Genomic DNA, 25,828 nt, shown 5'->3' with positions numbered 1-25,828 from the left:
GCCACAAATTCGAAAGAAGTTCTCGAACAGATTGACGTAAAGGACCGTGCCCCTTCCATTATGGTCGACTTGAGCGCTAGTGAACCACTCAAGTCATTAGGTGTGATCTGGGACACGGAGCAAGATACCTTTCGCTTTCATGCAGCAAAGCAAGTTCAGTACCCCGCAACCAAGAGGAGCCTGTTGAGCACTGCGTCAAAGGTCTTTGATCCTATGGGGTTGATCTCCTCATTTGTCGTGAGAGCCAAAATACTGTTCCAGCAGCTATGGTGCCAAGGACTCGACTGGGATGACAAATTGGATGGAAGCGTTGCAGAGTTATGGCAGCAGTGGATTGAAGAGCTTCGATATCTCAACCTGATAAGGATTCCACGATGCTTACAATTAGGCCAGGTAGCAGTAACTTGTGTTGAGATACATGGATTCGGTGACACATCTGAGAAGGCGTTTGCTGCTGCCGTATATCTTCGCCTGACAGACAAACAAGGGACAGTTCAGACAAGATGTCCAAGTGATGTCCAAGTCAAGAGTAGCACCCTTAAAGAAAGTGTCCTTGCCGAGATTGGAGTTGATGGCTGCAACAATCAACTCTAGGGTCACAAGTTATGTCGAGAAATCCTTGCAGCGCAAACTTGATGGAGTTACCTTGTGGACCAACAGCCAGATTACTCTTGCATGGATAAAGGGACTCAGTCATACATGGAAAACCTTTGTAGCAAACCGTGCTGCGGAAATCCAGGCTACTCATGAACCAAAGTTGTGGAAATTCTGCCCCAGCCAGGATAATCCTGGTGATCTACCTTCCAGAGGGCTAGCTGTTAAGGATCTGGTTGATCATGAAGTTTGGTGGAATGTGCCTGAATGGCTGATGATGGCACCAGAGAATTGGCCAGATCAGGAAGACGTTTCCATGTGCAAGGAAGAGAAACGAGAAACGACACAGGCCAATGTTGGGACAGCAGCCAGCAACCCTGGATTCCTATTTGATCCAGCTAGATACAGAACTTGGTACAAGACAATCAGAGTCACAGCACGTGTCATGGATATTGCTAGGATGTGGAGGAATAAGAAGATAGGGCCTTTGAGACCTCTTACTCTAGACGATCTTCGGGAAGCTGAGTTGTTATGGTTTTGTAAGATACAAGAGAGCACCTACCCCGAAGAGATGTCAAGCTTGAGTCACGGAGGAGCAGTCTCCAAGAATAGTCGTTTGGTGAATTTTGACCCATTCTTGGATGAGAAATCCGAGATAATCCGAGTAGGAGGAAGACTGCAAAATACAGACATGGCCTCGTCATCCGATAACGTTTGAATAATTTGTTATCATCAAATTCATCCAGTGGGTGTACACGATCTTTAAATACCCTCTTCCGTCGACGAACTCGACGGTTTTTCTCTTCTAATACAACAAGAGCAGCAGCCATGATCTCAGTTCACATGTGTCTATCCCAGGGACAAGACATACAATGAAGAAATAGGCCCAACTGAGACGTAGGGCCAAACAATGACAACTATGTAATAATTTTTGCAATGCCAGTGGTCCGATCATAATACTAAAAACATTGTAGAGGAACAATTTTAGTCCATATTCTAGTCAGATCGCTCTCACAGGTAAGAAGTAATGACGTAATAACTCAACTAAAAGCACTACGCATTCAATGAACGCCCCAGAGACCACACGTAGAAATCCGCAGTTGCAAATGCGGAGTCTTACACAGGCTTTGTGAATACAACGTAAGTGATTCCGTGTTTTCTCAGAGTAGCTTACGTCTTCGTAAGTCCCTCAGAGGGCTTTGTGAATAACCACCCTAAACTTTCAATACTATTTTTGCTGATATTTCAAAACTTAAAAAATAGCATCGCAATGCAAGCATAACCCCTCAGCCCACACTCGCTGAAGGTGACATGATAGCAAAGTTAGTGGACAACGCCCATCATTCATGAGATAGAGCTGAAAGTAAGTTTCTGAGAAAAAGGAACCTTTTCGGTTGATGAGCAAAAGAGCCAAAGTACACAATGGGTGATTTCAAAGTTGGTTTTGGTTTTAGTGTTGGGTGTTAGTGTCAGTTTTATTCTTAATTTCTACCCCTAAAAACCTATGTCTGGATAAGACCAATTCGAGGTTTTAGTTTAACACCAACACCTGGTTTTATCTGAACACCTAAAACCTGGGCTGAAACTAAGAAGAGGTTTTATTCTGCAGGTAAAACTAACACCAAGATGGACAGAGATAAAACCTTGGAAAAACCAAACACGCATGTGTTTCGGGTGTTTCCCTATTGTAACCGCTTCCGATCTATATAAATTTGGTCTTCTTCTTTCACGTCCATCATCATTCCTATCAGCATTCAAAATACCAGCAACTACTTCTTGAAATGGTACGAACAACATGATTTTTTTTTTCTGAACACCAACACCAACTTTGAAATCCACTCGGTGTTAATGCCTAAGGTGTTAGTTTTATTGGTAATACAAAATGCACTACAAATCTTCCAAATATAACACCGAGCTGGGATTAAGATCAGACCTTGGTGTTCCAATTGGTTTCAGTGTGAAACTAAAACCTAATTTGAAATAGGATAATGCTAAAACTGAGTGTCAAAACTAACGCCAGAACTGATTTCATTTCTGGTGTTGTGGAGAGTTTTAGTTTTAGTCCCGGTGTTAGTTTTTGACACTAAAACCATCCCTTAGTTTTAAGCTTAAACCGGACATAATGCTAAAACGAACAAACACCGACTTTGAAAAAGGATGAAACTAAAACCCACTTCATTTCAATGCTGGTTTAATCAAGGGTTTTAGTGTTCCATTTAGTTTAAAAACTAAATCTAAAAACTGACTTTGAAATCACCCAATGGCACCCTTGGACCACCATATATAACTCAATGATGAAAATTCCAGCATCAGTAGTTACGGAGACATGCTCCAGAACTTTAGGCTCTTTGATCTCTGTGACCTTGAAAAGTAGGTCTAATTAAAAACCTGTGTATTATGTGATGCAATCTCATAAGCAGTGTCCACTGTTAACATTTCATGATTTTAGCTAGCATAATTCATGAGATATAGCCAAAAGTCTTTTTTCACTCGAAGCCCCCCTGGGGCCAAGCGTAGTACGAAAGTCGTCAAAACTGCCAAATGGCACAATTGCACCATAAGACCTTCAAACTACCGAAATATGAAATGCCTAGTATTTATGGTTACGGAGATAGGCTCCGGAAACGAGTTCAACTGACAGATGGACCAACAGCTGGACTGACGAACCCACAGACAGACGGCGCCTGCCTCGACAATACCCCTCTAGCTTTTATGGGCTGAGGGGTATAAAATCATCCAAATCGCACTTTCAACAGTCACATTTATTGACACATATTGTTAAAGGTTATCTATCCACTGCTGTAAGATTAAACACACGAGCTGTTGAGTCTCCAGAACAAGTCACCATCAAGTTACTGTCCCTGAAATGAACCAGGAGAAAAGTTAAGTGCCAGATATAAGAACACTCTTTGGTCAACGTTAACACTGGATGCCAAATACCAATTGGCCTCACGGTTAGCCCTGATCGGCCACTCATGATGGCCTCATTCTAAACAATTCTATTTTGGTTGAATCCGCAACAGGATTTTGTCGTGACACAATCTTGTCCTCGGAATAAACTGATCAGTTCTAGATGTTTCAAACAGTGTAACAAAAGTGCTAACTGTTACATTTTCACTTTAGTTATGTGTTTCTTTCAGAAATCATAGAATTTGATCAATATTAATAATGCACTTGCAGATTTATTTGCCAAATAATTTCATGTCTGAAAATTGACGGCCAATATCATTTCCACCATTCACTGGCTTCATACACCTCCCCCCCCCCACATGGTGTTGATGGTGTAGCCGATCGGACCCCGACATCACCTAGTAATTCTCCTGCCATTGGCGTGCTGCGTATCTAAACCAATGTTTCATCAATTTTGCGTAAGTGTACAGAGGGGGGGGGGTACGAAAATCCGGGTTTTAGTCCATACGTACTTTATGGACGGTCCCTAATAATACGGTGATTATAAAAAGAGCCTCTCTAGGTTATTCAACATGCTCACCTCGTAAAACCAAAATCCAGAATCTCCCCCTGATGTCCTGACCACTCCGCCTCTCTCTTACCACTCCTCGCATCCCAAAGTTGGGTGACACCATCAAGTGCGCACGTGAAAACTAAGGGCAACGTGGTGTCCCATCTTAATCTGACAATCCCCGCCTGAAGAGAGACAAAATACAGGTAGGTTTTTTTCAATCATAAATCTACATTAAACCTAACATAATCCTGGGCAGCTACCCAAAATACATGACATAACTACTCGTATTATTAGAAGTTCTCAACTACGATAATCCAGAAGATATTTGCAACAGGTTTTGTTCGTGGTTGTCTACTTTTTACCCCAAAAATGTATATATTATCATATACAATTATAAATTATATATATTTAATGCGTACATGCTGTTTTAATGTTCATTATAATGAAGGATAAAGTCGGGTCCACAAACTTAGACTAGTTTATTCAGCCTCGATGAAAGTAGTACCAAGAGCATAGGCCAGGTGTCACCACCTTATAGTGGCATATTGTAACATCCTCTTTCCCGTAGATGACTGTCCTGATAATAATACTGTCCACTTACAATTAAACTGTCCAACACCAAATTACTAGAAAACTTGTCTAAATGCAACAATATAACTGAATTGTAACTTTTAACTCCAAGAATTTCTATGACCCAAAATTCCTAATTTCACAGGCATCTGGATTAACTGGACTGGAAAGAGAGGTTACTAGCACATCGTTTCCATAAATTTTCACAAATATGTTACTCCTCGTATCTTTGGGGTTGACGCACAATTCGTCCAGATCTTGTTGTACGGATTTCTGGCTTGGTACCAGGCGCACGTGGTTCTACACTAACCAACTCCTGATTGTTCAGAATCTCATTACTGTGATTGTCCATGGTAGGATTGTCCTCCGTCTCTTGTTGCGACAGTTCCATGGATTGTTCCAGTGGTGGATATTCCTCAGATGTACACGGTTACGCCTCAGTAATTGATCTCCTGTATCGACTTTACAAGACCGATCTTTGAGTTGTTTGGTCACTTTTGCCCTTTTCTATGATTTTTTCCTTTTCGCATTGGTTGAAGACGAACAGTATCTCCTGGATTCAATGGGGTCAAGTCCTTTGCATTTCTATCATAGTAATGCTGTTGTTTTTCTTGACAAGTTTCAAGATCTTCCTTCGTTCTTCCTTCGTTCTTCCAGTCTACAGTTTTTGGTTTCAGCAGTTCTGATTGGGTTGGCAAAAGTGTCCTGGTTCTTCTACCATTCAAGCGTTGGACTGGACTATCACCAAGTCCTTGCGACGGGGTATTTCTCTGATTAAGAAGTGCCAAATACTGATCTGATTTTGACCTCCGCGCTTTGACAGCAGACTCAATTTTTCCGTTGCTCTGCGGATGGGAAAGATCTGCTATGTCATGCTTAAAGTCCCAGTCTTTCGCAAACTTTCGAAATTCATGAGAAGCGTATGGTGGACCTCCATCACTAATCACCTTTTCAAGAGAACCATAACGCCAATATGGTTCTTGAGTTTGAGAATCACCACCTCAGCCTTTGTGTCCTTCATTCTGTCGATTTCCCAAAAGTTGCTCAGGTAAGGGGAATTTTGCACTGTCAATTTTGAAGATCAGTTCAAACACCGCAAACCAAACATATCCGAGTTACAATATAGGCTAAATCAATTCATAATATCCTTAGTTCTACCATACTTTCCTATATTATCAAAACGGATTAGTTCCAAAAAACCTCTAACTTGGATTTCCTCAATTTTTTGAATGAAATTCCCACTTTTCAACCCCTACCTGGCGGTTGCAGTGTTTGGAGGATTGTAATGGTTGGGGTCTCAAAATGACACTAATGTGTTCCCCCCAAAACCGAACAGGGCAATTTAAACATTAATTAAGAAATTCTATCACCAGAAGACATAATATGCACATCCATTTTTGGCCAAAACTGCCTGTCATGAGTGAGTGTGATGGTCATGAGTGAGAGTGTGATGGTCAAGAGTGAGTGTGATGGTCAATGAGTACAAAGTGCCAAAATATTCCAATAGAACGCGCATTTGATTTGCAAAAATACCACTAAACTAACACACATAACTCCTCCCACCAACTTGCGGTGGGACTGCTAGTAGGCCTTATTAGCTATACAAGTGGCATAAAGCTTTGCAAACCATCGGTGAATGGAAACGTCATGTAATATGAATGACATGTCATCGCTGTTCATGGCCATGCTGGCTGTTCAGTCACCATACTTCAGGATTATCTAATAAAATTCCTGGAAAGGCAACAGATTTGTCACATGCTTTAACATACTGGATCTGCGCACTTTAGATAAAAAGCCAGCGCCATATTGAATTGTTTTGTACCTCCCTCTTTTAGACTTATGTATGGCAAGCCAAAGCGGAATTTATTCAGGACCGATTTTTTACATCAGGACTAAAATTTACGCAAGAATCACGCTATAAATTGCCAAACTGTACAAAAATTTATCCCAGGACAAGGATTTTACAACACTTGGTAAAATATTCCTATCCATGTATTTTTTTCCCCTTCAGAATAATTTATTTTCACGTTTTAAAAAAAAATTGTCATTACGAAAAATATGGCAGGACTTTTTTTCCTTCCGAATTTTTTCGTCGTCAGGAAGTTTTGCGGGCAGAACGAAAAACTCTCGCAGAATTCACGTGACTCCTGCCAGCGATCACGTGACTCCTGGCAGAAATCACATGACTCCTGGCAGAAATCACATGACTCCTCGCAGAAATCACGTGAGCACATCATCGCTGCGTTTCCATTTGCCATTTCTGTGTTTTGCCAATTTGCTTAGTCCAGGTCACCTTGACCCTATCCGCCGCACAGCGGAGGGTCGAGGACGCCTCGTTGATTTACAGTGGATGAACGATATTGCATGTTCATGCATGTTGATACTCGGCGCCCTGGTATCAATGATTTTTCACTGGGCTCCAGGTGACCGAACCCAAATTCCAATGCAACATGTACTATCCAATATGCAGTGGCTTGGCTGAGTTTGGTGGTGTTTTATCATTTAAAGTAAGTAAGTATTCCTCCTAAGATCGCTTAAAAGATCATCAAAGGAGCTGCAGTTGAACAAATTGTTCAATTCGTCCGCATTCATGGAGTTGGATGACATTGCTGCATATAGCAAAATCGCCAAACTTCAGAGAAGTTCGTGAGTTGCGAAAAATATAATATATGACGTCATCGGTTTAAGTGGTCACGTGCGTTCTGCTGGGAGTCACGTGAGTCCTGGCGTCGAAAAAATTCTGAATGAAAAAAAGTCCTGCCGTATTTTTCGTCCAATTTTTTTTTAAAACGTGAAAATAAATTATTCTGAAGGGAAAAAAAACACATGGATAGGAATATTTTACCTGGTGTTGTAAAATCTTTGTCCTGAGATGAATTCTTGTACAATTTCGCAATTTGTAGCGTGATTCTGGCGTAAAAATTCAGTCCTGATGTAAAAAATTTGTCCTGAATAAATTCCGCTTTGGCATGCCATACTTATGGGGTGGAGAGTTGTTTGTCAGCCTGGACATTACGCTCCGTAATCGATTTTGCCATCATTGACGGCTGCTTGTCATTTATACGTTAGTCTGAATACTTTGATAATCAGGCCTGTTGACAATAGACAAGACATTACACCATGGGTGCACGACCCGATGCCTAGACAAGAGAGCTTAGGCCTATCCAAAATGTACACTCATTGTTAGAAATGGAGGAAGAAGGTGACCTTGCTGTAGCACCTCGCCGTAAACGACGATACAGTCTAAATGAAAAAGAAAAATTAATGCGAGATTTCCGGAACACGAATGCCGCAGTGGGAAATTTCGCAAATGATCATCACCTTCTGTACCACACATTTGCACGATGGGTGAGAGATGAGGCAGACATCCTCCAGCATCACCACGCATCAAAAAGAAGGGGGATGGAGCAGAGATGGCAAGAAAGGGAACAAGGTACGAACAATTTTGACCAATGACCAGAACTAGAACATAGCCAATTAGTAATTTCTAACCTAGTCTCGATCGGCTGTTATCAATAAACCAACTCCCGATCGGCTCTTCGTGGACATTTGTTATTGGTATACAGAGTGACCCAATAAAATTCCCCCGTATGGAGGAGAATAAGGAGAATGTGGCAAGAGAAGGGGGCTCAAACAACACTACTAATAACTACAGGGTGTCCTATTCAGGCGTCAGGTGACCATGTACAAAGCAGGAATTTGTATTAGTCAAGCTAGTCTCAAGGGACCTTATAATGGACAATTCTATTGGGCCATCCTAAGAGGCAGGCAAGAGAGCTGGCTTTGTTCCATTAGGATTTTTCTGCTTAACCCTTATTCTTCCCCGATAGAAGAACTGGTTTGAATATTGACATTTTTTTTCAGCTCGTTTACCAGGGGTTGAAGCGAACATTTTTGACTGGTTTCGGGGACGACGACGACTGGGGCTTCCCATCGTGAGGAAGAACATCGTGGAGACCACAAGAGAGCAGTATACCGCCTCGTGGAATGGACTTGGTGCCAAACACCAAGGAGACATTCTTAGAGAAGCACCTCACCTTTCAGTTTTTACCACTTCAGATGGATGGGTCACCAAGTTTCTCAAAAGGCATAGCATCACCCAACGAAGACGAACTAAGGATAGTAAGCACACACCGGATAACGCAGTTAACAATTACATTGTAGCAAACTTCCACATTGAGTTTAGACTTCTCATTGGAAATGTTCAACCAAGGATTATCATCAATATCGATGAGACATTTGCATTATTCGACGCTATGCCAAACTACACATTCAACAGGAAAGGAGAAAAACAGGTCAATATACGGTCCTCCAAGGGAAGGCACGCCTAGGTTGCACGGTGACTCTTGGCATCACCTGGGATGGCGGGACACAAGTAATCTTCAAGTCGTTAACTCGCCAACAAGCGCAGGATATAGAGGATAATCACCCGCCTAATATTGTTGTTACCCAGACTCCCACTGGTTGGATGAGGATGCAAACGATGGATGAGTACATTGACGGGACTTTGGAGCCTTTCATCACCGTTGATGATGGGGACGGTGATAACAACTTCGTGTTGCTCTGGGATAGATTTAGAGTTCATACGAACGAGGATGTTCAGATGCGGGTGATCCAGATCGGTGGGACGGTTTCTTTAGTGCCGGCGAGGTGCACCTCTCTTTTGCAGCCCCTTGACCTTACAATCATGGGGAGTTTCAAAAGCAAGTTGCGGAACTGTTGGACGACATGGAAGGCCAATTCCACACAAGACAACAGTATTTGTAACCTTTCCACACTAAGGGAAGTTGCTGGACTAATCTCGGACGCTTGGGGTGACATTTAACCTAATGTGGTGCGAAGTGGATTGAGATCAGCAGGACTTCTACCACATGACGTCAATGAAGCTGATGGGAACAATAATGAAGACGGTAATGATTTACCTGAAGGGGATGCGGAAAAATTGGAGTTCCTACCTATGGTACAGGTTGAATAAGGGGGTTTACAATACTGTAACCGCAATTGACACAAAAAACAATGTCATTTTTAAACTGTTAAATAAATCTCGTAACTGATTGTAGTCTGTGTGTTTATTCATTCAATGACAAAAATTACCTCATGACCCTGCTCCTAAGCCTCGCTCATGGATTGAAGTTCAAAAGGCTGTGAATGAATTTTGCAAAAGTCCTTTCACAAAACTACGCCTCCTGACCAAGCCATGTTACTTCACCAATCAACAAGCTTATTGAATTGGGATTTTACGTGGTATAGATTTATCCATTGTTTGCCACTGTCCATGGCCACACCATGAAGGTGGAGGCTATCATTTTCAATATGGCACTGGTGTTTTCTCTAAAGTGCGCGGATCCAGTATAAATTTGTAGGCCTATGCCAATGTCTGTACATTTGCCTTCAGTGCAAGGTGGGTCCAAAACTGGTTCCTTTTAAAACCTCATGATCAAGTCCATTGGAAAAAATTGGCTTTAAAAGAGATATCAAACTATGTCAAATAATTCTGAAATAAAGAAACTGAAATAAACGAATGCAGTAAGAAAATAAAGTAGAACTCTGAGGTATATTATCACATCAAAATCGTTTTTGTAAGTACAATGAAACCTTATGAAAATTTGAGTTGAATGTTTTCGACCCAGGTGTATGTAAACTTCTGACCTCAACTGTACATGTAGGTGATTTTTTAATGCAAAATGTCAGCTTGTCCTAGCAATGACTCTTATTCATGCATTGATAAGGTTTTGGGCAGTGAAAAGCCAACATGTTTGCATATTCCTTGGTAGTATGTAAACACTGAAACGTTTCAAAAGAAACAGGTCAAACGAAACAAGTCAAAATAAAATGAAATGTCCTGGGGACATTGTGCTCACCTGGGAATCATTAAATTGCAGATGAAATGACATATGGAGGTTAAATTTACTTTTAGATATGAAAAAATGTGGCACGTCAATGACACTTTTAGAGTTTAACTTCTGCAACTAGGTACCGGCAGCTAAAAAATGAAAGTCTTCTAAAATGGATGATTTTAGGTTCTATCTATTAGATAAGACATCACAAAGCACCTGTCCAAATTTGGTGCCATTATATTGAAAGGTTTCCGAGAAATGGCCTGTACCATGACCCCCTTTCGGGCCCTCCCCATCGCAAGCCATTTGGAGCACTTTTGGAGGGACGATAAATAAGAAATTATGCCTTCCTACTTGCATTTATTACTATTTCTAAGCAATTTCTACAACTTACTTCTACATTATGGAGTTTCAGACCTCACAGACAATCAGTTTTGAAATAATAGCCTCTTAACCCTTTGAACCCGAAATGCCGGAAAACCGGCATTTTCCCTAAAGCGTATATACCCGAAATGCCGGAAAACCGGCATCCACATGGTCTTGTTGACAACTGCCAATAATAGCGATGCAGCAGCCAATCAGAAGCCGGCTTTCATCGGCGTTCGGTAGCATCCTTCTGAGACTCCCGGATGAACCAAAATCGAACCGATTTCGCTAGAAAAAAGGGATAAATGGCCCGAAAAGGGCGAGTGCTGAGGAAGTCTTGGCACAGGTGTTAGAAAGTGACGATGAGGAGTTAGATGAAAGTGACTACGGTCACGATAGTGATTTTGAGAGTGAGAATGAGTCGGAAAGTGGGGTGAGTGATGGTGACAGTAGCGGTGATGATGTACATGATGCACAGCCTGTATTACATGCACAGGGTCCTCCACCGCCACCTGCTGCTAGGGGGCGGCCCGCCCGTGGTCGTGGAAGAGGTGGTGGCATTAGGAGAGCTCCGGATATGGTTATTCCACCCCCCTGGACTAGGGATACTGCTCGTTTTACTGCAACTGATTTCAATCCAAGGAGAGATCCTGGGCCTACTGCTATTCCTGATAATATAAATGATGAAAGTACCCCACTACAGTTCTTCTCATTGTTTTGGGATGACGTTCTTTGGGAACTGTTAGTAACCGAGACGAACAGGCAGGCTGCCCATCTAAAAACTGCTAAGCCTAACAATTATGTTGCTAAAAACTGGACAGATTGTACTGTCATTGAAATGAAAGCCTTCTTTGGCTGTAGAGTGGCTATGGAAATGCTTATCCATAAAGACAGGTATGAACAGTATTGGAAGGTGAAAGAGAACATGTTGACAGTCACACCAGGGTTCCCAAAAGTGTTTTTTCGTGATCGGTTCTTGGCAATCTGGTCAGTCTTGCATTGTGTTGATGAACAGGACCCAGCTTTAGATAAAACTGATAAGATATACAAGTCAAGGCCAATTTTCAACTACATCCTTGAGAGATTCAAGAGGCATTACACACCCGAACAAGAGTTGTCCCTGGATGAAGGGATGATCCCTACCAAGAACTCTTTGTCAATAAGACAATACATAAAGGATAAACCTATAAAGTGGGGCATCAAAACTTTCCTTCTCACAGACAGTGAAAATGGATTCATAATAGATGCAGAGGTGTACACAGGTAGGAGAGCTGATAATCAGGATGTGGATAACCTGGGTGTGACTGGGAACTTGGTTGTCCGTATGACCAAGGACTATCGTGATCAGAACTATTGTGTATTCACGGACAGGTTTTACACAACTGTTCAACTGGCAGAATATTTGCTTACTAAAGGTATTGGTCTTTGTGGGACTGCAATGACTAACAGAAGGTCCTTCCCTAAATGTCTCAAGAGGACCAACAGACAAATGAACAAGGGGGACTCTGAACTTCTCTTCAATGGGAATGCCGCGGCCATTGTGTGGATGGACAAAAGGCCCATCTACTTTGTTACTTCAATATATGTTGACAGTCCTATCACCTCTGTGCCAAGATATGATCCTCAGGAACACAGGAGAGTTCCAGTCAGGTGCCCAATGGCAGTGAAGTGTTACATTATACAATCAGTTTATGGGAGGGACAGATAAGAATGACCAGATGCCATTACAAGTGGCCACGAAGGTTGGTCATGAAATTCTTTATGTGGACTGCGTACAATTCATATGTGATTCAGGGATTCTATAGGCCTCATGCTGTGAACAACAAGAGGACACTGACATTTCACTTGTTCTTGGAGCAGCTCTGCAATGAACTTGTTGGTGGGGTGAGGAATAACACTTCGGTTGGAAGACGTCGTTCAGATGTTGACATTGACGCACGCCTGGTTGACGTTGGGCAGCACATGGTTGAGCGTGCTGAACATGCTACTTCTAAAACAGATGTACAGTCTGTATGCAGAAGCACAAGAAAGCTAAGGAGGCCAACCCAAATGCAAACTCCAAGGACTTGCCAAAAATGTCAAAGACTGTTTATTGGTGCAACCAGTGTCATGTCTTCTTGTGCATTGGGAAACCTGGCTCTAACTGCTGGCAAAACTGGCACACCAAAGTCAAATACAGGTTATAATTGAAGAAAAGGACTCATATATAAGGTAGGACACATTTATTATTCATTATACAGGAATGTTTTCTGACAGAACCATGTATAACACAAGATAAATGAAGAGTAGTACATTATAGCACATTATAATGCATTACCGCTGGATAACTCAGGGTGGCGTATGCACTACCCTCAGACAATTCGGGGTTCAAAGGGTTAAAAACACAATTTTTTTCAAATTTGGTCATCTTCACGAGCGCCAAATTGGCCGAGGAGGCATTTTTAGACGTCATTATTTTCGAATGTAGACTTTTGAAGAGCCCCAAAACGCCTTTCCCCCAACCTATGGGGTGGAGTTAAGCACCCTATTTTTTTTCAGAGACCATTTTTTTTTAATTTTTAAGAAATCAAGCCTCAAAAATGCTTTCGGCCACATTTTACACCGCAGAAAAAAATGGCGGAAAATGACCAAAATGACAATTTTTTGGAAAATTCATTAAAATTCAACCAACAGAGTAAATAGCCTGGGACAACTGTTTCTTAGGTAAAAATACCTGTTTAATCCATTGAAACCATCAGTTTTAGGCTATCTCCCATGATTTTGGCTGTGAGAGGGGTCAGAAAAAGGAATATTTTGCAAAATTGCCCAAAAATTACTGAAATGACCGCCTTTTGAAAATCCATTAAAACTCAACCTGCCAAGGCAATGGCCTGAAACTTTGGTTTCTAAGTTAGAATGACCTGTAGACATCAATAAAACCATCAGTTTTAGGCTATCTCCCATGGTTTTGGCTGTGAAGGGGGTCAGAAAAAGGAAAATTTTGCAATGAGTAAGTTTGATTGTTCAATAAAAGAATCTCAGATATTCCTTGTAGCGTTTCTTTATGTCCTTGATGTCCTTGACTGTCCAAATTCTCCCATTTGTGGTGAATACAGGAAGGTCCCAGGCAAACACAAACTCATGTTTAACCATGGGATCAAAGTCTGCGGTATCTGGAATTTTGAACAGGGTTTCTCGAACTTGGCACTGTTCCATGTAGTTAACACTGGCACTGGTTGGACTGAAGACTTCTATCACCTCTCCAATGATGAAGTATGGCTGCCCATCCCGGTTCGTGTAGAAAACAGCAATCCATTCACCAGTTTTGGAGAACTGGTAAGTGAAGTCTGTCTTAGAGAACTTTGATGTCTGTTCCTCAGTGTCTGTACCATCTTCTGAAAAAAAGAATTGACATTTTTCTGACCATACTGTCTTAAATTTAAGGCCTACTCACAGACGCATTATGTTCATTAGCGACTTACATTTAAGGCCTACTCACAGGCGCATTATGTTCATTAGCGACTTACCAGGAAATTCATCAACATCACTGTCTTCTTTTTCAGACTCAGACTCGGAGGATGAGGGCTCAGGGGATCGAACTAGACGAGGTGTCACTGGATCTGCTACCCCTAACACAAGGTCTTCTTCATCACTATCTAGGATCTGTAATGGATCTTTGGACATGTCGGATGGGTCTGGCATGGCTGCGTCTGCGTCTGAAAGGAGAGCAAATGGAGCATTAGGATTTATGCTGACAATGACTATGATTATGAAGGTATGGTGGTTGACCAGTGTCCACATACCTGCATCATCTTGATCATGGCAAAAGAAATTGCGTAGATTCTCTCGAAGAGCCGGAATATTCCCAGTAACTTTCAGCAAATGGAGCATTAGGATTTATGCTGACAATGACTATGAATATAAGAAGATATGGTGGTTGACCAGTGTCCACATACCTGCATCATCTTGATCATGGCGAAAGAAGTTGCGTAGATTCTCTCGAAGAGCCGGAATATTCCCAGTAACTTTCAGGAACCTGCTTGGTCGGCCCATCACAATCTTGTGGTACTGAATCTCGGCTTTCACAGCAGACTTTTTGGCGTCAGAGAGCAAGGAATCAACATCAGCAAGCGACAGACAGGGACCACCGTGTAGTCGAACTTCCCTTGTAATTTCCTCTTTTCTTTTCTGCAGGTCGTGTTTCTTCTTTGCTACCTCCTCCTGCGTGTCCTGCAACTTCCTCTTCACAGATTCCTGAACGGACTGAACTTCGAGGCGATGCTGGTCTCGAACTTTCTGGGCAGAACTTGATGCCTGTTGAAGAAGTGCCTTCTGTTCCACTGATGTCTTGTTGTCAAACCATTCACTCATTGTCTTGTTCCGTTTCAGCATGTTGATAGTGGCATGGTGATGAAGGGACGCATTTCGGCGCTTGAAAAGGCTGAAATCCAAGTCGCCGAATTGAGCTTCGCCAAGTAGGTTGTGCAGCTTGCTGTGCTTCATCTTCTCCCATAATGGTGAATCCTTGGGGACGTTATGATACCTTCCATCAGGCAGGAAGTCAGGAAGTTGTCGTTCGATCACAACCACAAATGCTGCTGCCAATTTCTTGAGAACCAGCGCCACACCGAGATCTGGATGTGCTGTGGGGTTTGGCTGTCGGTCTTCATCATAGAGCGAGCTAAGGACATCATCCATGGGTAGGCTGAAGTCATCGAAAAGCTTCGTGTCAGGTTCCATCAAGCTGCTTGGGTCCTCTGACCACTCCCTCAGGGACTTATGCATTTGGACGACATACTTGTGGAAGTCAAGGTAATGGGTATCACTTTGAACAAGAACCCAGTAGGGTCCTGTAACCTTGTGGTAGAGAATTCCTAAAGCAGTAATGAAGACATCAATTTCCTTGCTGTTTGCGTCCGCTAGCACACTCCTTAGTTTCATATTGTTCTTTGTGTGGTATACAGTAAAGTATGTGATGATGTGAGGGTGATGGAAGTGAAGTTCTGCAGCTCCTAGGAAGAAATTGTTAAAGCGGTTTGATCGAAAACAGGTGACTTTGGATTGAATGTCATTTAGGGCACAGAACGCCTCCCATGAATCACGACAACCACTTTTTTCATCACCCCGGGGTCCTAGAGAACTACAAGCAAGACGGATGTGTCTGGAGGTACAACTCTCAGCAGCTTTACAGAACGATCCAAATCCCTTGTCCAAGTCTCGCCCAAACTTTTTACCAATGGAAAGTTCTTTGATGGCCTTGTCAGCTTCGGTACTGAGGCCTAGCAAGAAGTGAGCATTACAGTGAAGGAATTGGAGGGATTCTTCTGTAGATAGGAGTTCCTGCCGTTTGGCGTTGAATTTCTGGTTGAAACACTTCATGACTGATGCCCGATCACTCATCACACCTATCATATTTTGCAGCATATGTTTGCAGTTTGTTTCAGCTTCCTCAGGTGCATACACGTCTGCCAAGTCTTGGAGAAGTTTGCAAGCCACAGATAAGAGTGTTTCTGAATCCTCGGCTGCAAGAAGGGTGTATCCGAGGCTCATGGACTTGCCTGTGTCTAGGGTAACCTTGTATCCCATGTACTTGCGGTGGTCTTTGGTGGTGCCATCACTATGGAGATCGTACGTATTTGAAATCATCGATTCAGTTGTATGCATTTTTGATAATACTTGCCCTTGGTCTGCATAACGCAGCGAAGACCTTTCTGAGGGCAATTGTTCAAGTGGGATTTCCTGATGGAAAATGTTCCTGGACACTATATGAATTATTTGCCCACACCTGGCAGCAGGCACGTCTGCCTCACCCACAAGTTTGATCACAGTCTTGACTAAGTCACTTGTGTAATGGGGACCATCTTTCGTTTTTATTTGACTCTGAGTGGCCTCTCCCTGTACCTCATTTAGTGATACCCGATAGTCAAATTCAGCCTCCTTCAGTTTTTTCAAAAGCTCCTTTTTGTCACCTTTGTATCCCTCCAAAGCAATTTTACAGTTTGAAACCTGAGTTTGCAAAAGTTTGACTTGGCCCTTGTAGTCCTCAATCAGTTTATCACAACCGCCATTCTTGTGTTGTTCGATGGTCAGCATATCGGCAACAAGATCAGCTTCTTTCCTAGCGAGTCCAGTTGGCCTGACGACAAGAGCTGATTTCCTTTTCAAGTTTGGAAATGTCAGATTTCCCTTTAGATAATTCCTGCTTCAGCTGGCTTTTTCTGTCCTTAACTTAGCGATTTCCTGTTCTTGTTGTTCTATAGCCACCTTCATATCACGAATAACCTTGTTGTTCAATTTGAGTTGGCCCTTGTAGTCCTCAATCAGTTTATCACAAACGCCATTCTTGTGTTGTTCGAGGCTGATTTCCTTTTCAAGTTTGGAAATGTCAGATTTCCCTTTAGATAATTCCTGCTTCAGCTGGCTTTTTTCTGTCCTTAACTTAGCGATTTCCTGTTCTTGTTGGTCTATAGCCACCTTCATATCACAAATAACCTCGTTGTTCAGTTCAGACACTACTTCTGGGTCAGGCTCCAGATCAGGAAGAGGTAATGGTTCATGAGCAGCCCCAGTAGCACTAGTATCTACACTTGCAGTCTTGATCCATAGAAATGGTTCAGAACAGAAATTTAGGTAACCCTCACATTTTGTACCACGAGTGTTGTTCTTTCTATGACGATCAAAGGTATTCATAGTATCTTTCACAACTTTCTTCATTATCTTTTCAGAAACTGTCTCAAGACCGAAACAAGAAGCCCACTTGAACAACGACTTCCACGGCAGGCCCTCCCTCCTACGGAACTTTTCCAGATCTGCAACAATTCCATTGGTAAATGGAATGTCAGTGTGAAAGGAACCACTTAGTAATTCCTGCCTGGTGGCAATGACATCTAGTTCTTCACCAGCGGAATGAAAGAACACAACTGTTGATAGAAATGCCTCCATTGGAAATGCCTCGTGTTCCCTTGAAGATGATGTCAACTCCCACGCCTGCTTACAATACTTTCTTCGCATGGCACACAACTTGCCTTTCTGGAACGGAAAAACTCTGTCAAAAAGAGCCTCTGTCGCCACCCACGTTTTCTTTGTTTCATTGTGGAGAAGTACAAACTGGAGGATGGTTCTAAAGGTGCATTCCAGGGATGGAAGATCGGGTCTCCGCCCCTTTCCGCTGAACTCTAGGATCCGTTTCAGAGTTGAGTAATCTTCATTAACTGGAAAAAAAGGGGAAAAAAGAATAACTATTCCTATTTTAGAGATGAATGTTGGTCTTGAATGTATGTATGACATATAGGATCAAATAATGTAGGTGGTTTTGAAAAAATATCTGTATATTCATCTTTAATAAATGAAAATAAAGAGTAGGCAATGACTCATAAACATTGCCATGTGCTTTTGTTTATTTATTGGACCAATCACAGAGCGCGATTTGGTCACGTGACCACATCAACGCGTCACTGAATAACGTATCAACAACGTTTGAAACATCGTTGGAATTGGGTCAAAATGACATACTTTTCTAAAAGCAAGATTTCTCCATTAAAACACTCTTAAATATTTCCATACCAAGCAGGAGTCTTAACTTACATACGAAGAATGTATTATAAGTGTTCATTTTTAAAACTGAGCCCGAATATTAAATAAAGATCTGCCAGAAGTCTGAAGTGCCAATTCACCAAGTCATTTTCGAGTGACCCGATCAATTGGGGTTCAAAGTATTAATTTCTACGGCAGGATTTCAAAAGATTACCACACTAACATCTTTTATGTACATATAAGATGATATCCCATTCGTAGAAAGAACTTTACTCACTCAGATATGGAATAAATCGATCAGAAAGTACAGGATCACGATCGGAAACATCTGTCATGCGGGCAGCCATCTTCGCCTCGAAGTCAATTGGGTCTCGAGGGGTACCCCATATTGAATTGACTGGCGCGTTGCGCTAGTTGATTCGTGCGTTTCAATTCGAATTTCATTCTAAAGTTGATTAAAACCTCTAAATTTCGGTACCTAGTTTGTGCGGTTTATTTTCTAAGGATTTTTATAGATTCGACGATCTTGTTGGAGATATTTTCAAACTCAAAAATGTTGAAAAAAATGCGAAAACCCCCCCTACAAACCGGTACGTATCGAAAGCTTGTGATTCACTGATGAATATGGTAATAGTTTTGACCTAGTTAGTGATTCCCTCGAAACGCGCGGCCGGATTTCCTGGAAAATACCTTGGGACTGGGCCACGACGCACTTCAGATTGCGTTAAAACAAAGGCGTTTTGATTAACTTTGGTGAAAAATCAACACAAACTCCGCCTAAAATTGAAATGTTTAATATTTATTAACATGGTTGAATTTGGTATCAATGGAACGGGAATGAAATGAACTTTAACACAGTAAATTTTCACTAAATATATTTTATTGCAAAAAGGTGTATTCACAGTGGGAAGTTTCACTAATTTCAGCCCTCAGGCCTGCGTTATCACAATTCCTGAACGGATAATGCGTTACTGCCGGTACCTACTGCAACTTGATAAACTAGGTCACAATTGACCTAAATTGGGTCAACTTGTATAGATCTCATTAGGTGTCACCATATAAAATTTGAAGAATCTCAGACAAATAGTAGTGAATATATCAACTTTTAAGTGGAATTTTATAGTTTGACCTTTCTGACCTTGGAAACTAGGTCAAGGTTAAAATGTTACAAGCTCTATGTCAATCTTGATCATATCAATCAATAATTCATCTTTGAAGATCACAAAGTGAAGGTTTCTAGATATAACTGACATTGAGTGTTATGACCCGACCTATTTACACCTGAAAAGTAGTGGACAAGGACAAGACGTGACGACATAAGCTCACCCAGGTGAGCTAAAAATGGCATAAAAATGAATACTACTGAATAATTATACTCATGATCTGTTGTTATGATTACAATAATTCTCTTTGCGTACTTTGATAGTCTGGACCGATTTTTAGGCGATCAATTTGGTAAATTGTTTGCAACACGGCGACCCGCCTTGGCATTCAACATTTTCAGCGCAATAAGTAAATCGGCCTCATCGGCCAATCTCCAAAAGTAGAGTTAATATTCAAAATATTATCTCTGCCCGAATTGGCTTCCATGTTGGCGAATCACTGTACATTATGCATTGCGATTGCGCAGTGTATTTGAACTGAAAATGGCCGCGGCCACAAATTCGTCCTCACTTTGGGGACGAAATAACAAAAGGTTATGGTGTTTAAAATTAAACAATTACAATTGAAATGTTTGAATGAACCACCCTTATCATGTCTTAAAGTTTCGCATCAATATATGCTTTGAACATCATGTAATAACTAGAAAAATATAACGCAATTGGGGCAAATTGCGAATGTATGCCCCCGCTCTGGTGTGTTCGGTGTGTTAATATGTTCATTGCGCGCGTTATTTAGCCTATAAATATGAAATTGTGGCTATAAGCGCACCTTGAATATAAGCGCAGTGCGCTTTTTAGCGCATAAATACGATAATATCTTCTCTGTGGCTGTTTATGAAATTTTGTGGAGGCTCTCAAATAACATCCACAATAATATGGCTGTTGACTGGGCTAGTTGGTCTGACAATAGACATGCACGTGAACAGCAGAGGTTGGTTTTCCCATTTACTCACTACAGAGGTGAAGCGTGGTCTATACTATTTTCGCCGTTGTCATCTCCTTGATCTTTTAAGTTTTTGCCGTTTCCAAGGCGATTGCCTGCTAGCAATTTACACAGAAGATCAGTGGGCAAGCTGTTGACCCTGTTACTGGAACAGCATCAATTATGCGATCGCCTGGAATCAGTCACAGAATATCTGGTACTCAGGAAGTTAAAGACTAGTCACTGCCGGGTAGCTAGTGCAATCTGCTAGAATCAGTCACAGAATATCCATTGCTTACATGCTAATGAATAACAACTGTCAGGCTATTTATCCCTTCTCCTGGTGTCAGTCACAGAATATCCAATGCTCGGATATCAATGAATAGGAATTGCGTGTAGACATGCGTGGCTATTTATCTCATCTCTTATCTTATCTCATCTCAGCAAAAATCTAAGATGGCGCTGGAGGCCATTTTGGATTCTGGAATGCGCCCAAAATCGATAGAGAAACTCCCCTACTGAAGACCATTACACCACAAAAGTTTGAAGTGTGTCAAACCTCTAGTTCTTCAGTTAACAATCGGAATACCAAAATCTAAATTGGCTGCTGACAGCCATATTGAATTTTGGGTCAGGCCAAAAATCGACAGGGAACCTCCCCTACACAACCTCATCACACCACATAAGTTTCAGGTCTGTCACTCACTTGGTTCTTGAGTTACAGGTCGGAATGCGAAAAACCAAGTCGGGCCTGGCAGCCATCTTGGATTTCAGATCGGGCCCAAAATGGATAGGGAACCTCCCCTACACTAGGTAATAACACCACATAAGTTTCAGGTCTGTCACTCACTCGGTTCTTAATTTACGGGGCGGAATACAAATCACCAAGTCGGGGACCTGGTGGCCATCTTTGATTTCGGGTCTGGCCAAAATCGATAGGGAACCTCCCCTACCATAGACCATTACACCTCAAAAGTTTGAAGACTGTTGGACCTCTGGTTCTCCAGTTAACGAGCGGAATGCCAAAATCTAAGATGGTGGCTGGCAGCCATCTTTGATTTGGGTCGGGCCAAAAATCGATAGGGAACCTCCCCTACCATAGACCATTACGCCACAAAAGTTTGAAGACTGTTGGACCTCCGGTTCTCCAGTTAACGAGCGGAATGCGAAAATCTAAGATGGTGGCTGGCGGCCATCTTTGATTTCGGGTCGGGCCCAAAATCGATAGGGAACCTCCCCTACCATAGACCATTACGCCACAAAAGTTTGAAGACTGTTGGACCTCCGGTTCTCCAGTTAACGAGCGGAATGCGAAAATCTAAGATGGTGGCTGGCGGCCATCTTTGATTTCGGGTCGGGCCCAAAATCGATAGGGAACCTCCCCTACCATAGACCATTACGCCACAAAAGTTTGAAGACTGTTGGACCTCCGGTTCTCTAGTAAACGAGCGGAATGCGAAAATCTAAGATGGTGGCGGGCGGCCATCTTTGATTTCGGGTCCAGCCCAAAATCGATAGCGAACCTCCCCTACCATAGACCATTACACCACAAAAGTTTGAAGACTGTTGGACCTCTGGTTCTCTAGTAAACGAGCGGAATGCGAAAATCTAAGATGGCGGCTGGCGGCCATATTAGATTTTGGAACGCGCCAAAAAACAATAGGGACCCTTTGACACACTAGGCCTACACCCCCTAAAAAGTCAGCCGAGCAAGGGGTTCTTGAGTTATAGTCTGGAATTCAGCGCGGCGGCGGCGGCGGCCGGAAACCACCTAAGAACATAATGCCCCCACTTTAGCGGGGGCATAATGAAATGAGTGGATCCAGCACATTCAGCAATAATGGCGGCCACTTAGGGCAGGGAAATGCCAGATGAAATACGGAATAACATGAATAATGCTATGATCTCTGATCTGCTGATGCTCCGTGTCTGAGTTTGAAAGAGTTCAAGGCAAAATTGAACATGTTCAATTCAACGTGTTCCAATAAATCGTCGTTATTGTCGTTAAAGTATACGATAGCGCTAAATATTGGGGCAGGGTACGAGGTTATGTTGGGAGATACCGGTTTATCTAAATTGTGAAAGAGCTGAACGGACTGTGGAAAATCTATTTATAATTAATCGCTTTCTGTTTGAATTTCTGTGGCTTTTATGCGGTAAAAATACAAAACACAGCCTTGAAAAACGACACATCCACATAGCGCATTTTCAATTTCACGTTTTGACCATTTATTTGACTCGTTTCGTTTGACCTGCTTCTTTTGAAACGTTTCAGTGTTTATATACTACCATATTCCTTGCACCAAAATATTCTTTTGTTTCTCATAATAAGGAAGATTTGTCAACCTGAAGGACTGTTTCATTTATTATTTCAATATTATTTCAATATTTGTAACTGACCCCAGATATACCTTTGATAAGTTAGCAAGCAGGATTCTTTATTTTATTTCATATTTTAGGATTTGTAGACTTTGGACAGTTCTAACAACACAAACAAAGGGAATGTTCTGTCACTGTTCCAACCAACATCACATTTCAATGGTTACTGGTACCTGGCCTGAAATGATTAAGGGATGACAGACAGATCACGGTCATGATCAATTATAAACTGACACACCTACATCAAAGGGGTCTTATCCACCGAATACTACATGCACACACTACAAAGTTTTCACATGTATTACTTGTAACTTTGTTGTTGAGATGAAAGGACACGAATCAAAGTGGATTCTATTTTTAAACACTGTGAGCTATTATTGCTAATTTCCATATTACTACCCACCCACTGGATTGGCCAAAGCTCTACCATGGCAACACTCATTACTTATTCATGTGTGTGTACACTAGAGGCACATAGGGGGATAAAAGAACACAACAGGACCAATGCCTCAAAATTGGGCTCCGTTGTTAAAACAGCTGTACATACAATGCAACATGGTGATGAATTGCTTAACTTAAAGACTAAGTAAATGCTATTGAGTAGTAGAGAGCAAATGCAGTTCAGTGGTACAAGAATCGTCTGAATCGGTAGACTGGTGCCTGATATACAGCTGCCGAAAGAAGGGCGCTATTTCTGGTTTTTAAGTTAAAGGTTTTTTAAACTAATCCGTTATTAATATTATCCATAATACTAGGCACTAATAACTGTGTGCTAAATCGCGAAACAAAGTTGAGGGTGTGAAAATTACAGTGCACTAAAAACAAACTTTGGTTTCACCAATGATGAATGCAGATAGTTTACCTCATGTTTGCATTCAAATCGTTTCGATTGTGAGGGTATGTCCCATATCGTCATTTTCCCCTCTAACGTCCCTGTGGCGGCAAAGGTGGTACTGGAAAGGCAAACATTTAACATTGTAACAGTTTGTAACATTACATGTCCCTATAAAATTATTTGAGGACCCAAAAAGGAAGTAGTAGTCGAAAATGCTAAGAATTACAATCCTCGATCAGAAATGACATAGTTTGAGCATTCAACTATAAATTCCTTCGAACAATGGCAATTATTAGGTTCAATTAATGACCCTTTTTTGGAGCTAAAAATCAAGGATTGTAAACTCGTTCCAATTGAAGAAGTCCAGCTCAGGAGATACCGGAGTATAACAAGTTATGTAATGGAAAGGCCTAGATCAGCCATCAGTATTTCTATCTGCATGCCGCAGCTTATCATACTCACGTTGAAGAAAACCCCACAGCCTCGACCGAGTTCTCCTCACTTGACATCTCAGCACTGGCACAGTTAAAACTACAGAGCACCTGAAGTACAAACAAAAAGACATATATGAAACAGGCTCTTATCCCAGAAACGTCAAAAACATTTGTATCAGCAGGAATCAGTCTTTCCTACAACTCGTTTTGCTGGGACAGGTCATATTTGTCATCAGTGTGTTATGGCACCTGATTACACCAAGCAAAGCTGATCATGTAGGATGTAATACATGATACAAATTGATCATTTCTTTAACTCTTTCGCTCACCGCAGTGTTTTTGAAGTGTACCATAACCCTTGTGTAGGCCTGGCAGCTTGGATCCCAACTTGGCTTAGGAAGAGCTTCATGGTAAAACAGCTGGCAGAACCCGATGTTAGGGACGAGGTGCACATTGAGTTGAGTGCAGTGCTGCCATCTCATTTTTTCAGGTGTAACGAACCTAAGACTGAACGATAGAAGTTGGGGAAAAATCTAGTAGGATGGATTAATGTGGCTTGAACTACATGTACTTGAATCAGAATAGGGGAACTTACCTTTTTTGAATTAACGTTGAACAATTTGGCTGTCACATCTGACGATCCCGCTAATACCATATTGTTATCTTTGTGGCAGTCGATGCAGGTCACCCCACCATCAAAACTCTCATGGCCTAAAATGAAATAATAGACGATGAATGTTTAATATGCTGTAGTATAAAAAAAACCTGTTTTATTTAGAGAGAACACAAAATGCAGTATAGTTGAGCCCTTTAGTCAAGAAATAGCCATTTTGGACAGGAATTCACTGAGGTTTACAAGGTTTCACTACGTGGTTGACCGTGAATCTACCGAAAGAAATGCAAAACCATAGTTGTCAGGACAAAAAATTTACCGAACCTGGTTCGGCGAACCACTCAAGTAAAAACTATTGGAATCAACATCGTTTGGTAAAATCTGAGTAGTTTGGACAACAATCATTACTTCTAGGCCTAAAGACTAATCAGACACCTATTGCATGTTTTAGTCATTTTATTAAGTCAACTGTGGGTAGGAATTTTCCTTGAAAAAGCAAACTTGATGCAAGGACCCAACGCGCCGCGTAGTGGCAAAATAGCGAAGCTGGCGAAACATTTACAACGGGTCACCGTGACCTCATTATGGACTTATAGCGCGATTATGGGGTTGTAACTATTTTGCTGTATATTGTCACAAGGAAAGAAAAGCACGCGACCTAACACCAACCTATTTATGTAAAGTGATAATTAGAAGGTATATAGTTCAGGAAATGTTAATAAATAATCATTCCTTATCGTCTTTTGAGAACATTTTTAATTGTAACAAGAGGCCCAAGGGCCTGGCGCTCAGCTGGATGACCTAATAACATAGGACTGAGGGTGTAAAGTAGTAAATATCAGCTTTATACTACTGTTTGAAGGTCAAGAGAACACGTCATACTACTAAGATTTCCAATGCAGAGCTGCCAGCTGGATGAAATATGATTGAACTAATCAGCCATGGTATGTAAATATTACAGGAGGCAATGGAAGATATCCCTAGTTCAGTATGTTTGTTGGTAGCTTTACAGAAAAGAAGTGTCAGAGAGGATGAGACTTCTCCATGGACAACTGTGGTATGTCCAGGCTTGGTTGTACAGCACAAGGATACAAAATGCTGTCTGTAATTGAGAGGTATCCTGATTTAACAGAGGTCAAA

The 25,828-nt window shown here is 41.7% G+C and overlaps 1 protein-coding gene across 2 annotated transcripts in view; it reads right to left on the bottom strand.

Moving 5' to 3' along the window:
• Positions 1-2,855: 2,855 nt before the first annotated feature.
• LOC135503501 (angio-associated migratory cell protein-like) overlaps positions 2,856-25,828 on the bottom strand; it is a 67,414-nt gene continuing 44,441 nt past the window's right edge. For both annotated transcript variants that reach the window (XM_064797134.1, XM_064797135.1), the window contains exons 6-10: positions 24,671-24,786; positions 24,104-24,183; positions 23,669-23,759; positions 4,085-4,239; positions 2,856-3,455 (exon numbers count right to left, since the gene is read on the bottom strand). In XM_064797134.1, the coding sequence (XP_064653204.1) occupies positions 3,380-3,455; positions 4,085-4,239; positions 23,669-23,759; positions 24,104-24,183; positions 24,671-24,786 (518 nt within the window). In that variant the 3' untranslated portion in view covers positions 2,856-3,379. The remainder of the gene's footprint in view (positions 3,456-4,084; positions 4,240-23,668; positions 23,760-24,103; positions 24,184-24,670; positions 24,787-25,828) is intronic.

The sequence above is a fragment of the Lineus longissimus genome, chromosome 19 (genome assembly GCF_910592395.1).
Source record: "Lineus longissimus chromosome 19, tnLinLong1.2, whole genome shotgun sequence".
Classification (NCBI taxonomy): Eukaryota; Metazoa; Nemertea; class Pilidiophora; order Heteronemertea; family Lineidae; genus Lineus; species Lineus longissimus.
The sequence above is the reverse complement of the archived record's forward strand: the minus strand, read 5'-3'. Positions and strand labels throughout refer to the sequence as shown.